Raw genomic sequence first — 14,187 nt, forward strand, 5'->3', positions numbered from 1 at the left:
CACCAGTAATGCATCCAGTATGACTCACCCCGAAAGTGTGCTTGCACCACGAACATCATTTTGGAGATCTAAGGGCACTCGTAGTGCCCCAAAAAATGGGTGCAACTCATCCCAGTGTTGCTCCCTTGGGCTCTTTCAACTTATTCCTGGCTAATTTGACCCATTTCAGCTTCCAGCTTTCTCCCCCTCACTTCAGGAAAGCGCTGTTCCTCCACTGAATGTTTCACCTGCTGGCTCAGCAGAGATCAGGAAGTGACTGTTTGCAGAAGGAATAATTCTTTGCTTTCAAGTGGCAAGATCAAAAGCAGGAACAGGTGAGTCTGAAGACAGGATAAAAAGTAATGCTTTAGAAACTTATAAGACAGTTATAACGTTCACAGGTGAGACCGAATTCGATTATTTGCACATTTTATATGATGATTCCTCTCCAGTAAAACTGAAGTTGGTTTTATTTGTTCTAACGTTCTTCCCTTTTCCACTGTTATCTTGATGACAGTGAATATAGCATTTATGCGGTACCTCACCCAAATGGTTATTCCTGTGGTGCGAGCCTACACAATAGGCTGAATTTTCCCATGGGCTTTGGGGCTCCGATGGTGGGAACAAATGGGGGTCCTGAGCCTGCACTTGCCGGCAGTGCACCTGATTTTTTTATTCGTTTATGGGGATGTGGGCGTCGCTTGCCAGGCCAGCATTTATTGCCCATCCCTAATTGCCCTTGCGAAGCTGATGTTGAGATGCCTTCTTGAACCGCTGCAGTCCCGTGTGGGGTAGGTACACCCACAGTGCTGTTAGGAAGGGAGTTCCAGGATTTTGACCCAATGACGGTGAAGGAACGGAGATATAGTTCCAAGTCAGGATGGTGTGTGGCTTGGAGGGGAACTTGCAGGTGGTGGTGTTCCTATGCATCTGCAGCCCTTGTCCTTCTAGGTGATAGAGGTCGCAGGTTTGGTGCTGTCTAAGGAGACTGGGTGCATTGCTGCAGTGCATCTTGTAGATGGTACATACTGCTGCCACTGTGTGTCAGTGGTGAGGAAGTGAACACTGAAGGTGGTGAATGGGGTGCCAATCAATTGGGCTGCTTTGTCCTGGATGGTGTCGAGCTTCTTGAGTGTTGTTGGAGCTGCACCCATCCAGGCAAGTGGAGAATATTCCATCACACTCCTGACTTGTGCCTTGTAGATGGTGGACAGGCTTTGGGGAGTCAGGAGGTGAGTTACTCGCCGCAGGATTCCTAGCTTCTGACCTGCTCTTGTAGCCACAATATTTATATGGCTACTCCAGTTCAGTTTCTGGTCAATGGTAACCCCTAGGATGTTGATAGTGAGGGATTCAGCAATCGTAATGCCATTGAATGTGAAGAGGAGATGGTTACGTTCTCTCTTGTTGGAGATGGTCATTGCCTGGCATGAGTGTGGCACGAATGGTACTTGACACCTGAATATTGTCCAGGTCTTGCTGCATTTCTACATGGACTGCTTCAGTGTCTGATGATGAAGTGGTGCTGAACATTGTGCAATCACCAGCGAACATCCCCACTTCTGACCTTATGATTGAAGGCAGGTCATTGATGAAGCAGCTGAAGATGGTTGGGTCTAGGACACTATCCTGAGGAACTCCTGCAGTGATGTCCTGGAGCTGAGATGATTGATCTCCAACAACCACAACCATCTTCCTTTGTGCTAGGTAAGACTCCAACCAGTGGCCTCCTAATTGACTGCCTCCGTGTTCGCAGTCCTATTAAGGATAGAGTGCGGGCTCTCAATGCCGCCTGCCCAATCAGAGGGCCAGCAGCTCCGGAGCATCAGCAGCCCCACTGGGAATAGTGCATGCAGCAGAGGCAGGTTGAGGACTCAATAGGCTGGTGCCTTCGGAGGCATGGCAACAATTCAGGAATTAAGAGGGCCGAAGCCATTCTGCACCTCAGAGTAGAGGGGAAACGCCCTCTGCAGGAAGCGTTTGGTCCATGAATGCTGCCTTTCCTGCTCATGGCCCCGTCATCGGGACATGGATCATGCAGCTACAATGACCCCCCCAGCCTGTCGCAGGATGGCTGCCTCCATTGAGATGGCGACCTCCACATGTGGCAGGGGGCTGCTCCAGTGGTAGCAAAATGCCGCTGAGGACGTAAAATCACCCCTAATTGGGACCTTAAGCATCTTAATTGGCTGCTGACCTCTGTAGTGCGGGCAGCCGATCCAGTTTCCTGCCCTTGGGAAACTTCATTGGCGGTGGGAATCTGTCAGGGCAAGCCCCAAAGCAGCTTCCCTCTATTTTTTCGGCCTCCCTGCCTCCAATCCCATCTCCATGGGGCCAGGATAATCCAGCCCAATGAGCGTATTGGCAAAATATTCAACCATGAAGGGATCACAGCTCAGCCTAGTCCTGCCAATACCATTGGTCACACAAACACTTTCCAGTGCGATTATCGAATAGAGATCAGGAGTGAAACCCCTGACATAAGAAGCTTGGCCAGCTTTATCTTTGTATTCTCTCTAACTCGACCAGGAATCTTAAGACCAATTCCAGTATTACCACAGCTGCCTTAGCTGAGGCTAGCTAATTCGACACAGACCAAAAATTTAACTTTGCAAGTAAAAATTATTTTCCATAGAGTTTAATCTTGAAATGTCCAGATTTTTCATACAGATTTTAATTCTTGGTATCCACAACAGCTGAAATGTAGGGGACTTGTGTCAGGTAAGTGTAAACATTCTCGTGAACTTCCTGTCATTAACTGGTACAAAAATAAACAAGACATGTGGATTGAGCTGGTTATTCAATAACAATGGTGCATGAACTCATCAGAGCAGAAAAGAGGACAGTGCAAGTACTGTGAGAGCTCATTCACTTCAGATCCTCGTGATTATCTGACGAAGTGCTGTAGCCTCAAGCTACTGATTTCAGTGATTAAATTTATGTGGAATGCACAGGAATACAGTGCAACTGCATGTTTCTCTGCTCAGTAACTTCTAACAACTGTCACCCATCCCTCACTCTAGCCAATCTTCGACAGTTCTGAGGACATAATAAGGCACTTCATAAAATGCAGGTTTTTTCTTTCTAACTAAAAGCAGTGTGAGAACGGTATACTTGACTTGCTTTCATGCTCCTGCTCCTCAGGAAGTGCCTTGCATCCCCTGAATGCCTCCACAACAACTCAACTGAAATTGGGAACTCTGCAGAAGGGTCTCTCAAAGGAGTTTGCGCTTCCTGCTGTGGTCTGCCAGTGTACCAAGGTCTGCCCCCATTGCACTGGCTTGCATAGGCTTTCAGCTTAAAGATAATACAATCTCCATTAACATTCCTATGTAACTACTGCTCATTTCTAACCAAGCCTAATTGATGGTTGCAGAAATAAAAACAGCATCAACTTAGTTTGAAGCAAGTTTCAATTAAACTATGAGCAGCAATTCACTTCAAATTGATTCACAAAGTTTATTTATTTTTATTTAGTTATTTAGAGATACAGCACTGAAACAGGCCCTTCGGCCCACCGAGTCTGTGCCGACCATCAACCACCCATTTATACTAATCCTACATTAATCCCATATTCCTACCACATCCCCACCTTCCCTCAATTCCCCTACCACCTACCTATACTAGGGGCAATTTATAATGGCCAATTTACCTATCAACCTGCAAGTCTTTTGGCTGTGGGAGGAAACCGGAGCACCCGGCGAAAACCCACGTGGTCACAGGGAGACCTTGCAAACTCCGCACAGGCAGTACCCAGAATCGAACCCGGGTCGCTGGAGCTGTGAGGCTGCGGTGCTATGTGAATAATTGATCCAGTTTTAGTCTGGAAAAGATGGCCTCAATCCTTAGGAAATCAGTTGTTGAAAACTCATTGTGAAAAGGTACTCACCTGAATTTAAATCGGGGTATTAATCCCAGTGAAAGAATACAATAGAGTTTTGGAGCTTCCTGATGATTCCATGAGCTTATCCAATGAGTAATTGATCCATTCGCCAGAGCTGGCGGGCAGCCATAAAGACAGGGCTAAATTGTGGCGAGTCGAAGAGACTTAGTAGTTGGCAGGAAAAAAGACAGAGGCGCAAGGGGAGAGCCAACTGTGCAACAGCCCCAACAAACAAATTTCTCTGCAGCACCTGTGGAAGAGCCTGTCACTCCAGAATTGGCCTTTATAGCCACTCCAGGCGCTGCTTCACAAACCACTGACCACCTCCAGGCGCGTATCCATTGTCTCTCGAGATAAGGAGGCCCAAAAGAAAGAATTGATCCATATGGTCCAGAAAGATGACAAGCCAAAACATTGGTCTGGGCAAGTCGCTGATAGCCCCTGAATTTGTCATAGAGTCACAGAGTCATACAGCACAGAAACAGGCCCTTCAGCCCATCGTGTCTGTGCCAACCATCAAGCACCTACCTATTCTAATCCCATTTTCCAGCACTTGGCCCGTAGCCTTGTACGCTATGGCATTTCAAGTACTCATCTAAATACTTCTTAAATGTTGTGAGGGTTCCTGCCTCTATCAACTCTTCAGGCAGTGCGTTCCAGATTCCAATCACCCTCTGGGTGAAAACATTTTTCCTCAAATCCCCTCTAAACCTCCTGCCCCTTACCTTAAATCTATGCCCCCTGGCTATTGACCCCTCCGCTAAGGGAAAATGTTTCTTCCTATCTAATCTGTCATTGCCCCTCATAATTTTGTATACCTCAATCATGTCCCCCCTCAGGCTTCTCTGCTCGAGGGATAAAAACCCTAGCCTTTTCAGTCTGTCTTCATAGCTGAAATGCTCCAGCCCAGGCAACATCCTGGTCAGTCTCCTCTGTACCCTCTCCAGGGCAATCACATCCTTCCTATAGTGTGGTGCCCAGAACTGTACATAGTACTCCAGCTGTGGCCTAATTAGCATTTTATACAGCTCCATCATAACCTCCCTGCTCTTATATTTCTATGCCTTGGCTAATAAAGGCAAGCATCCCATATGCATTCCGAACCACCTTATCTACCTGTGTTGCTGCCTTCAGTGATCTATGGACAAGTACACCAAGGTCCCTCTGACCTTCTGTACTTCCTAAGGTCTTACCATCCATTGTATATTCCCTTGCCTTGTTAGTCCTCCCAAAATGCAGAGTTAATGTTAGGAATGTTACAGTTGGACCCAGGATGAAGAAAATTGATCAGATCCCATTTCTGCTCATTGTCTAAGTACCCCTGCTGAACGTGTACATGAGTTGACATCGAGTAAGAACATTAGCTGCCTTGGCCCCACTCATTCAAAACATCTGCTGCCTCTCACCGTAAAGACTCTCATATGAATAAAGGCTACTTAGAGCAGCAACCTATGGGAATATACTTCAGCACAGAGTGCGCAATGTCAGGAGAGAAGCGAAGGGGAGAAATTGTTTAGATACTGAAGCAGTCCATAACCGCATGCAGCAAGTCCTGGACAACATTCAGGCTGGGGAATAACATGCATGCCACACAAGTGTTTGTCATTGAGAATCTCCAATAAGAGAGAATGTAACCATCTCCCCATGACATTCAATGGTACTACCATCATTGGATCGCCCACGATCAACATCCTTGGGGTTACCATGATCAGAAACTTAACTGGACCAGCTATACTGTGCCTACAAAAGCAAACCTGAGGCTGGGAATTCTGCAGAGAGTAACTCGCCTCCTGACTTCCCAGAGACTCTCCATCATCTACAGGAGAATGGAATACTCCCCACTTGCCTGGATGGGTGCAGCTCCAACAACACTCGTGACGCTTGACACCATCCCAGACAAAGCAGTCCACTTGATGGGCACCCATCCACCACCTTAAACATTCACTCCCTCCACCACCGGCCCCCACAGTGGCAGCAGTGTGTACCACCTACAAGATGTACAGCAGCAACTCGCCAAGGCTCCTTTGACAGCTCCTTCCAGAACCACCACCTGCAAGTTCCCCTCCAAGTCACACACCATCCTGACTTGGAACTATATCACCGTTCCTTCACAGTCACTGGGTCAAAATCCTGGAGCTCCCTTCCTAACAGCACTGTGGATGTAAATACAGCACATGGACTCCAGCAGTTCCAGAAGGTGGCTCACATCACCTTCTCAAGGGCAATTGGGGATGGGCAATAAGTGCTGGCCTAGCCATCAACACTTGCATCCCAAGAACGAATTTTAAAAAAGAGAAAAGATAGAAAGTCAAGATTGAGCAGGAACACTTGAAACATTTGGCAAAAATTTCAAGGCAGCAGGGACCAGAGAAAGATGTAATAAGGTATTACAGATCATGAAAAGAGAAACACATTTGGTGATAATTACCTTCATTCTTAGCTCTTCAGCCTTGAGTAAGTTGGCAAGAAAAGGCATTTAGACCTACTAAAAAAGAAATGCATCATCACCAAGACAAACCAATCAAACCTATAATTCTGTGCGTGAATGGGTCTACAGTTGGAAATAGCGAAAGCTAATTCAGCTCTACCAGGTCCATGAATGCTTTTACCATTAAAGAACATATTTTTTACAGCACCTGCACACTTGTAAATAAAGGTTATCACATAGCATTTAACATGACTGTGCTATGCACATCTAGTTCCTGCACACAACAATGTTGTAACACCAAACTTAATACTATACCCTCTACTTCTAGGTCTGAGTCCCATAATCCCATCTCACCAAAGGCCATCAACCCAGAGTCCATTGTATGTCACACAGCAAGATCATACCGAGAACACCCATGCCCGTTCTTAATTGGAAGCCTGGTGCTGCCAATGTGAGGAGATTATTGAGCTGGGTGGACTGAATCCCAACAACTTCCTCTCTTCCCAGTGAAGAAATCATCACTAAAATTGCTGCCTTCTGGCATTTCTTTGAATTCTATAGACTTTGAATTCATGCGCACAATAATAATGCATAGAAGCAGCAGTAGGTGGCATATTTTCTGTGAAATTGTAACAACAGAAATTAATGTGGAAAGTGAGGCTTAATCTAAATTTCTGTGTTAAGCTCCATTTCTTTCTGCACTGAAAATGTATATGATTGTATCAAATTCAGTTCACTTTGACTAAAAGAATCATCGAATGGTTACAACATGGAAGGAAGCCATTCAGTTCTGTCATGCCTGTGCCAGCTCTCTGCAAGAGCAAATCACCTAGTCCTACTCCCCTGTTTTCCCCATAGTCCTGCAAATGTTTTCTCTTCAGATAATTATCCACTTGCCTTTTGAAGTCCTTGATTGAATCTACCTCCATCACACTCTCAGATGGTGCATTCCAGATTCTACCCACTCACTGAGTAAAAACGTTTTTCCTCTGGCGTTGTTGCTTCCTTTGCCAATCACCTTGAATCAGTGTCCTCTGCTTCTGGAACCTTCCACCAATGGGAACAATTTCTCCCTATCTACTCTGTCCAGACCCCTCATGATTTTGAACACCTCTATCAAATCTCCTCTTAATCTTCCCTTCTCCAAGGAGAACAGACCCAGAGTTCAATAACAAACTGATTAGAAGCAGAGGAAAGTTAAAGGGCATGTCTTCGCTTAAAAATTATTTGTCAAGCCCTATTATTTCAGAAGGAAAGTTGAAAAATCCATGTGTCATCTTCATGACGATGCCATCCTGTGATAAGATGCTGCATTGATACAACTGATATCGGATATCTTGTTTGGCAAATTTTTCACGTTGTTTACATGACGAAGTGGACCCTTTAACTCTGAAATAAAAACAAGAAATGCCGGAACCACTCAGCAGGTCTGGCAGCATCTGTGGAAAGAGAAGCAGAGTTAACGTTTTGGGTCAGTGACCCTTCTTCGGACCCTTCTTTAACTCTGAGAGTGGAGTTCCATTGCCAACCTCCCCATCCACCCACAAGTGACAGTATAAGTCAGCTTTTATGTGTTTAAATGGCGAGGTGAAATGTTTAAAGAAAGGAATAGAACTCAAAGTGGATAGATCACTGAGCCCTGATGACATGCACTTATGGTGTTGAGAGGAGAAAGCAGAGGTTCTGCCAACAACATTTTTAATCCTGGTTAAATATGTGATTTCTGCATTGGGACTGGAGAATATCCACTGTAATACCATTGTTCAAGAAGGGAGGGAAGGATAAACTGAGTAACTATAGACTAATAAGTCTAATGTCAGTTTTGGGCAAAAACGTGGAATCCATAATTCAAGATCAAGTTAGCAAACAATCCGAAACATAACATGGATTTAATAAAGGTGTCATGTTTGCAATTTAAGAAGTTTTTTTGAAATGAGTGACTGATTTGTATAAATAAGGTGAGATGGAGTCGATGTAACAAATATGAAAGTGCTGGGGGCGTGGAGGTCTTGCTGAATTTAACAAATTTGACAGCCTAGCTGACTTTCCCTAGCACACTCGCCCACACCCGACCCTCCTCACCTAAATATCGGGGCCTGGCACTCGAGAGAGATCGTGAGGACTTGGTGGGTGGTGGGGTGAGCCCTGGGAAACCTGGCTAGCAGCTGTTAAATTTAAATTAAACTTCTAACTACAATTTGGGAACCTGATTTAAAGAGGAAAGTGGAGTGTCCCACCTCTCCAGGCCAGGACACATGTAACTCACCACCATAAAACTGTTGGCAGGCACATACATGGCGGGTTGAGGACGCATTCCCCAATTTTTACTTTCTAACCCCTCCCACTCCTCTCCGTGCTTTCCCAGGTTAATATTGCCCCCCAGGCATCAAATGGCTTCTTTCTGTACTGTAAATTCTACTTTCAGATTTATACCCAGAACAGTGGTGTGAAAATCAGGCTGAGGCATTTACAGTGCTCAGACCTCACCTGTAAATTGTGTTCAGACATGGTACATGACATAAGAAAGATATTTAATCAATGGAAAGGGTGTAGAGAAAAGCATCAAGACCAATTTGAAGTGTAAGGGTTATGAGGAAAAGATTAGAGAAGCTCAGGCTTACAGCTGAAAGAAAATGGGTAAGGGATATTCTCATTGATGCATATAAAACATCAAATAGTATAGACCGAGGAGGTAAACCTGGAATATGACATCAAAGTAAACCAGAAAAGTCGTAAAAAGTCTATTTAAAACAGCAGCAAGAATTGTACTCAGAGTGACAAGTGTTTGAAATAGTTTATTTAGTAGAGGAAATATCATTGGAGATCTATAACATGTATTTGGATGCCATCGTGTATGATCAATGAGCTGACCAGACTTTTATGTTCTTTTGACTTTGTAGTCCGTTAATGAAAGAGGAGTGCAACCCCTTCCAGTCAGTTGTTCGCAGCTATTTCACAGTGTGCAGGCAGCAGTATAACTCCAGCCCACCAGAGTGCAGTGGATAATGTCAGGAGTCCCAGAACTAACTTATAGGCTGTTTCTACCGGAGTCCAGAGTCGTTTTTATTCCAAAATGGATTACACTTCCTTCACTACAATCTCAAACAGATTTCCAAACCTACCTTACATGATGTGCACATGAATGATCATGCAGGATGACAACAATGCACTGGGAAAATCTAGGGCACAGAACTGGCTTTGGAATCACACCAAAAAAAAAACTGCCAGAGTTGAATAGCTGGCAGCAAATCATTCAAATTTCCATCAGTGTCAGAGCAGTCCCATGCAGTATAGCTAGAGCTTAAAGTCAATGAAATCTGGAGATTCTGAAAGGAAAAGTGAAAAATTGTTTTAACATAAATAAATGCAAATACATTGCGTTGTTTATTCAGCATGTGACTGCTGGTTATGTAATTGCTATTATGCATATGTTGTGTGGAGGGTATCTCTTTGGTTCAGCAGGTGCCAAAATACTTTTGGAGGGATTTGAATACATTTGGAGGCTGTTTAAATACCGCCCAATAGGCAGGCAGAGGGGAGGATCCATGCAGGGTGAAGTTAGAGCGAGTTAAAATGATCATCATCTTGAATCAGGCAGGTTATAAACTGAGAAGCAAAATAAGCTTGGAGGAGACAGAGAGAGAGAGATGGGGGAGTTAGATCAAAACCTCCACATCCCTTTAGAAATATAAATGGGAAAAAGGAGCTGATGACTTGGACGTTTTGGAGAGACTTAATCGCTTGAAAAGGTCTCAGCCCTGTTGCATGGATAAAACTGAAACCAAGTTTGGAGGGCAGTTTATTTTTTTAAAGGGGGGAAAAGCAGCATTTTGGGGGGGGGGAATTAAAAAGCATGTTTCCAAAGTTTGGCCCCGTTTTTCTGAGCAGGAAGCCGACTCATGGGATGTTGTAGCTGGAGTGCCTGCTTTCACCTCGGCTTTTTAAAGGCTCAGTCGAAGGGGCCGCTCTTCCTTACCATGATCATAGTCTTCACCTATTTTGTCTACTGTCTGACGGGCTACTGCGAGACCATGCCGAGCCCCCTCCCCATGTCCCCCCAGCGCCGTGACAGCCGCAACCCTGCCGCACACAAGCCCGGGCTGCAGGAGAAGCCGGGGCGATACCGGAGCGCCGAGCCGGAGCCGGAGCCGGAGTCTGACCGCCCTCTCTACCCGACTGCACAGGATGCAGCAGCCGGCTCAGCGGGCTGCAACATGTCTGTCTTCAACAGTTTTGGGAGTAAAAAGTTCCCCCAAGCCGTCATAATCGGGGTGAAGAAAGGGGGCACCAGGGCTCTGCTGGAGTTTTTACGCATTCATCCGGATGTCAGAGCCGTGGGCGCTGAGCCGCATTTCTTCGATAGGAACTACGAGAGGGGACTAGACTGGTACAGGTACTGAAGCTGAGCACAGTCTCCAAGCTACACCCCATTCAAACATCTAGTTCACTAGTATCTACACAGTTAGCCCTCCCCTCAATCCCCCAACCCTGAGTAACACTAATTGGAGCTAAAAGAGAATAGTAAGACTATAAAACTTTTATTGCAATATATTATTTAAACAGGAACTGCACATCTATGAAATTAATCTGTCACAGCCTCATTGAGTTAAGAAATATAAAATCATTGTTTTGTTCAGCAGTAGTATTGCGCTGAGGCAGCCTTATTAATATACACATCCTTCCTATGTCAAATATAATTATTTGTTTATTTACACTTGAATATTTAATGTGTATATATAATTATATATCAGTGAGAAGGGCGGTTCTGCTTTTTCAGGTATATGTAAAATTGGTCTGATAAATTAAACCCCCTTTCTACAGACTGTGAGACTTGGTTGCAATGCCAAAGTAGTAATCCTAAACTAGTAACACGATAAACTTGGGAGGGAGGCTTTAAATATGTTTTAAACTCACCACTGGTTGGAATTGTGAAACGTACTTGGGTGGATATTAATTTGAGACATTCTGCTTTGTATAATATTGGCACAAATCTTTTTTTTTTACATATGAGGAAAATATATATTTAAAACATGCAGTAAAACTTAGCACTTCAATCCTGCTTTAATTTAAACAGAAGCTAACATCTACGAACATAATCTACAGCAACCTTTTAAGAGTTATGAAATATTTATTCTGCCAAGCAGTAGTAATACAGAGTGATTCTCACTCTGGGGCAGCCCTTATTAAAATGATGCAAATCCGTTCGATATTCAGTCGAATGCTTTTCTGTTTTATCTACTTAAAATAAGTCAGCCAGACAAGTCTCATCATTGATATTCAGAGGGGCACATAATACACATTAGTAATTGGACCTGTCGTTGCAGCAAAAAGTAAAATCAATGTATCAGGAATTTTCAGAGTTAGGACCGTACAGCCTTGCATTCTAACCTCAAAATAATTCATTAGTTTCATACTGTGTGACCTAACCATAAAAATTTTTCAGGGAGAGTGTCTTAATTCTAATGATTATATTCTGACTAAAGTGGACTAGAACTTGTATTTATACTTAAAATATATCAAATTGAATCCAGTACTCTGGGCAGCTGCCCCGAATATTTTGCTTCAATGGTTATGAAGATGTGTCAAATGTTTTACTTTAGAAGTGATAACTTTTGAAATTCCACATTAAGGAACATCCTCCTAAACCAATTCCTGTCCTTAGACATGGTTGTACAAAACAGTTCAGAATTTATGCAGCTTTTATTTAAGGGGGAACAGCACACATGATGGGTAAGATAATGATTATTTGGGGTTTGAGAATGGATCTGTCCAGAAAGTCATTATGCTGCCATATAATTAAGAAAAAAAAAATCCCCCGTTAGATGCAATATATGGATAAGGCAGTAGGGACACCCAGAGCTCCACCAGTGAGAGTCATTAGAACATAACACTGAGAGAAAGGAAAATGTGTCGGAGCACTAAGGGCAGCAGTGAGATGATACCAGATCCTTATGTTATTCATATTCAGAACAGTAGCTTACAATGCTGCTGGAGTCTTGACTGTTCCCATTCCGGTTTTATAGTCAACTCTGTATACAATGCTATCTTTATGGCCATGGGAAATTGTGCTCCAGCAAAATGTGTCTCTGTGTTCGACATGATGTTTCAGAATTAGTTCTGTATTGATGGAAGTACCATAGCAAGCTTTGTCACATTGAAAGTGATGGGTATTTTAATTTGGAGGGTGTTACAGTAAAGGTCACGTGTAACTTGCAGCCATTTAAATGTTTTAAGAATTTTCAAGTTCTTGGATCACAAGTGCTATCACCCAGTCTAAAACAGGAAGAGTTGGTCAGAGCATTATGAAAATACATGTTTTGTTATATTTCGGAAGGACTTCAAAGTAGTAATCGCATCGTGAAGTTTAGCTGGAGTCATGAACTGTGAAAGAAAAGCCCAAGTGTTTTGTTACTGTTATCACAGCTCAGGTTACAATCTTGAAGTAATTCTCCTGAATCCACTAGTTTTTACAGTATTTGTGGGCCATTATTTTCCCATTGTGGGTATGTATTTTTGCTGGTGGCAGGTGTTACAGTGGCCACCAGCCTCCAGTTGTACAATATGTATGGTGGTGTTTACACTATAGGATTAAGGACCGTAGAGTAATCATTGCAAGTTTATCTGCAAAGTGATTCATTTCCAGTTATTACTGGGAGATGCTGTGCTTGATTTATATTCTATATTATTCAATTCACAAAATATAACATCACCTTTACTATGTAACAAGCAGCTTTCAGAAGATGCAAATTTCTCAGTTTTCTTTGTACTTTTGATGTTCAATGTTATCTTGAAGTATACAGAAGTATGGATCATTCAAAGCCATGATATTCAGATGATAAATTTAAAGAATTAAGCCTACATTTATTTTGGTTCTGAAATCCTTTCCCCAAATTTAAAGATTTAAAAAATATAAACTGAAACAAGATTTTTTTGTGTGTGATATTCTGAGGCTGCTAATCATTCATATATGATTTCCAGTCAAGTCTAGTTATTTTTGGAAAATACAGAAACCTCTTCTCATTATCCACTGTCAAAATGCCACAACTACAGCCTCAAAATAACAGAGAAAATTAATTGCCAAAAGGGTTAATACAAGCCCTGGAGAATAGGTAGTCTTGTCTAATCACAGGCATTTTGATTTAAAAGGAAAAATATGGGTGTTCCACTTTGCAGCCTAACCTTTTCATGTCCATATAAATTGATCACATTTGAGTTTCTGAGGTACCAAACACTTAGCAAATGTGTTCTGACCAGTGACATTCCTATTTAATTGCCACAGTATAGTCACAAATCTCCCATCTTTCCTCATAATTACAAAATTGTGACTTTCATGGAATTTAAAAACTCAATATTCAAAGCAGTGGTTGAAAAATGTGCATAATCTAGATCTGTGTCTATCTATCTGTTAATAAATATGTATCTCTATCCACACACAATTTGTCACAATCAGCAGATAAATTCTCTTGCTGATTTCTAATAAAAGTTTTCATATTTTTGTAAAACTCGCCTGTTTAAAATAGATGGTGTTTTATTATAAAGCTATGCCATTGAAAACTTATTTAGGGCATGTCTATTGGAGGGAAATTGTTCCCAATTTCAAGAAAACACAGCCTTAAAAACACATGCTGAAAAAAAATCTTCACATAACATTCAGCCACTTCCAGAGAACTCACTTGCCTCTGTTTTGATATGATTTTTACTTAAAATGAGGCATGTGGAATTTTCAGCATCTTCTGTTGGCAGATTTAAAAGATGTCTTTAGTGACTTTTTCTCATTCACCATTTGCATCCAGCTGCTATTCTGCAGGCAGATAAATCAGACAGATGATGGAAGAAATGTGAGGTGAACTTTTGACATAATTGAATTTGTTATAACATAGCATTAGCCATGCTTGCA

The 14,187-nt window shown here is 42.8% G+C and overlaps 1 protein-coding gene across 1 annotated transcript in view; it reads left to right on the forward strand.

The window, feature by feature from the left end:
- Window positions 1-9,863: 9,863 nt before the first annotated feature.
- Window positions 9,864-14,187, forward strand: part of LOC137383243 (heparan sulfate glucosamine 3-O-sulfotransferase 3B1-like) — a 217,080-nt gene continuing 212,756 nt past the window's right edge. The window contains exon 1 of the mRNA XM_068055760.1: window positions 9,864-10,683. Coding sequence (XP_067911861.1) covers window positions 10,190-10,683 — 494 coding nt within the window. The 5' untranslated portion in view covers window positions 9,864-10,189. The remainder of the gene's footprint in view (window positions 10,684-14,187) is intronic.

This window comes from Heterodontus francisci, chromosome 24, assembly GCF_036365525.1.
Source record: "Heterodontus francisci isolate sHetFra1 chromosome 24, sHetFra1.hap1, whole genome shotgun sequence".
Lineage (NCBI taxonomy): Eukaryota > Metazoa > Chordata > Chondrichthyes > Heterodontiformes > Heterodontidae > Heterodontus > Heterodontus francisci.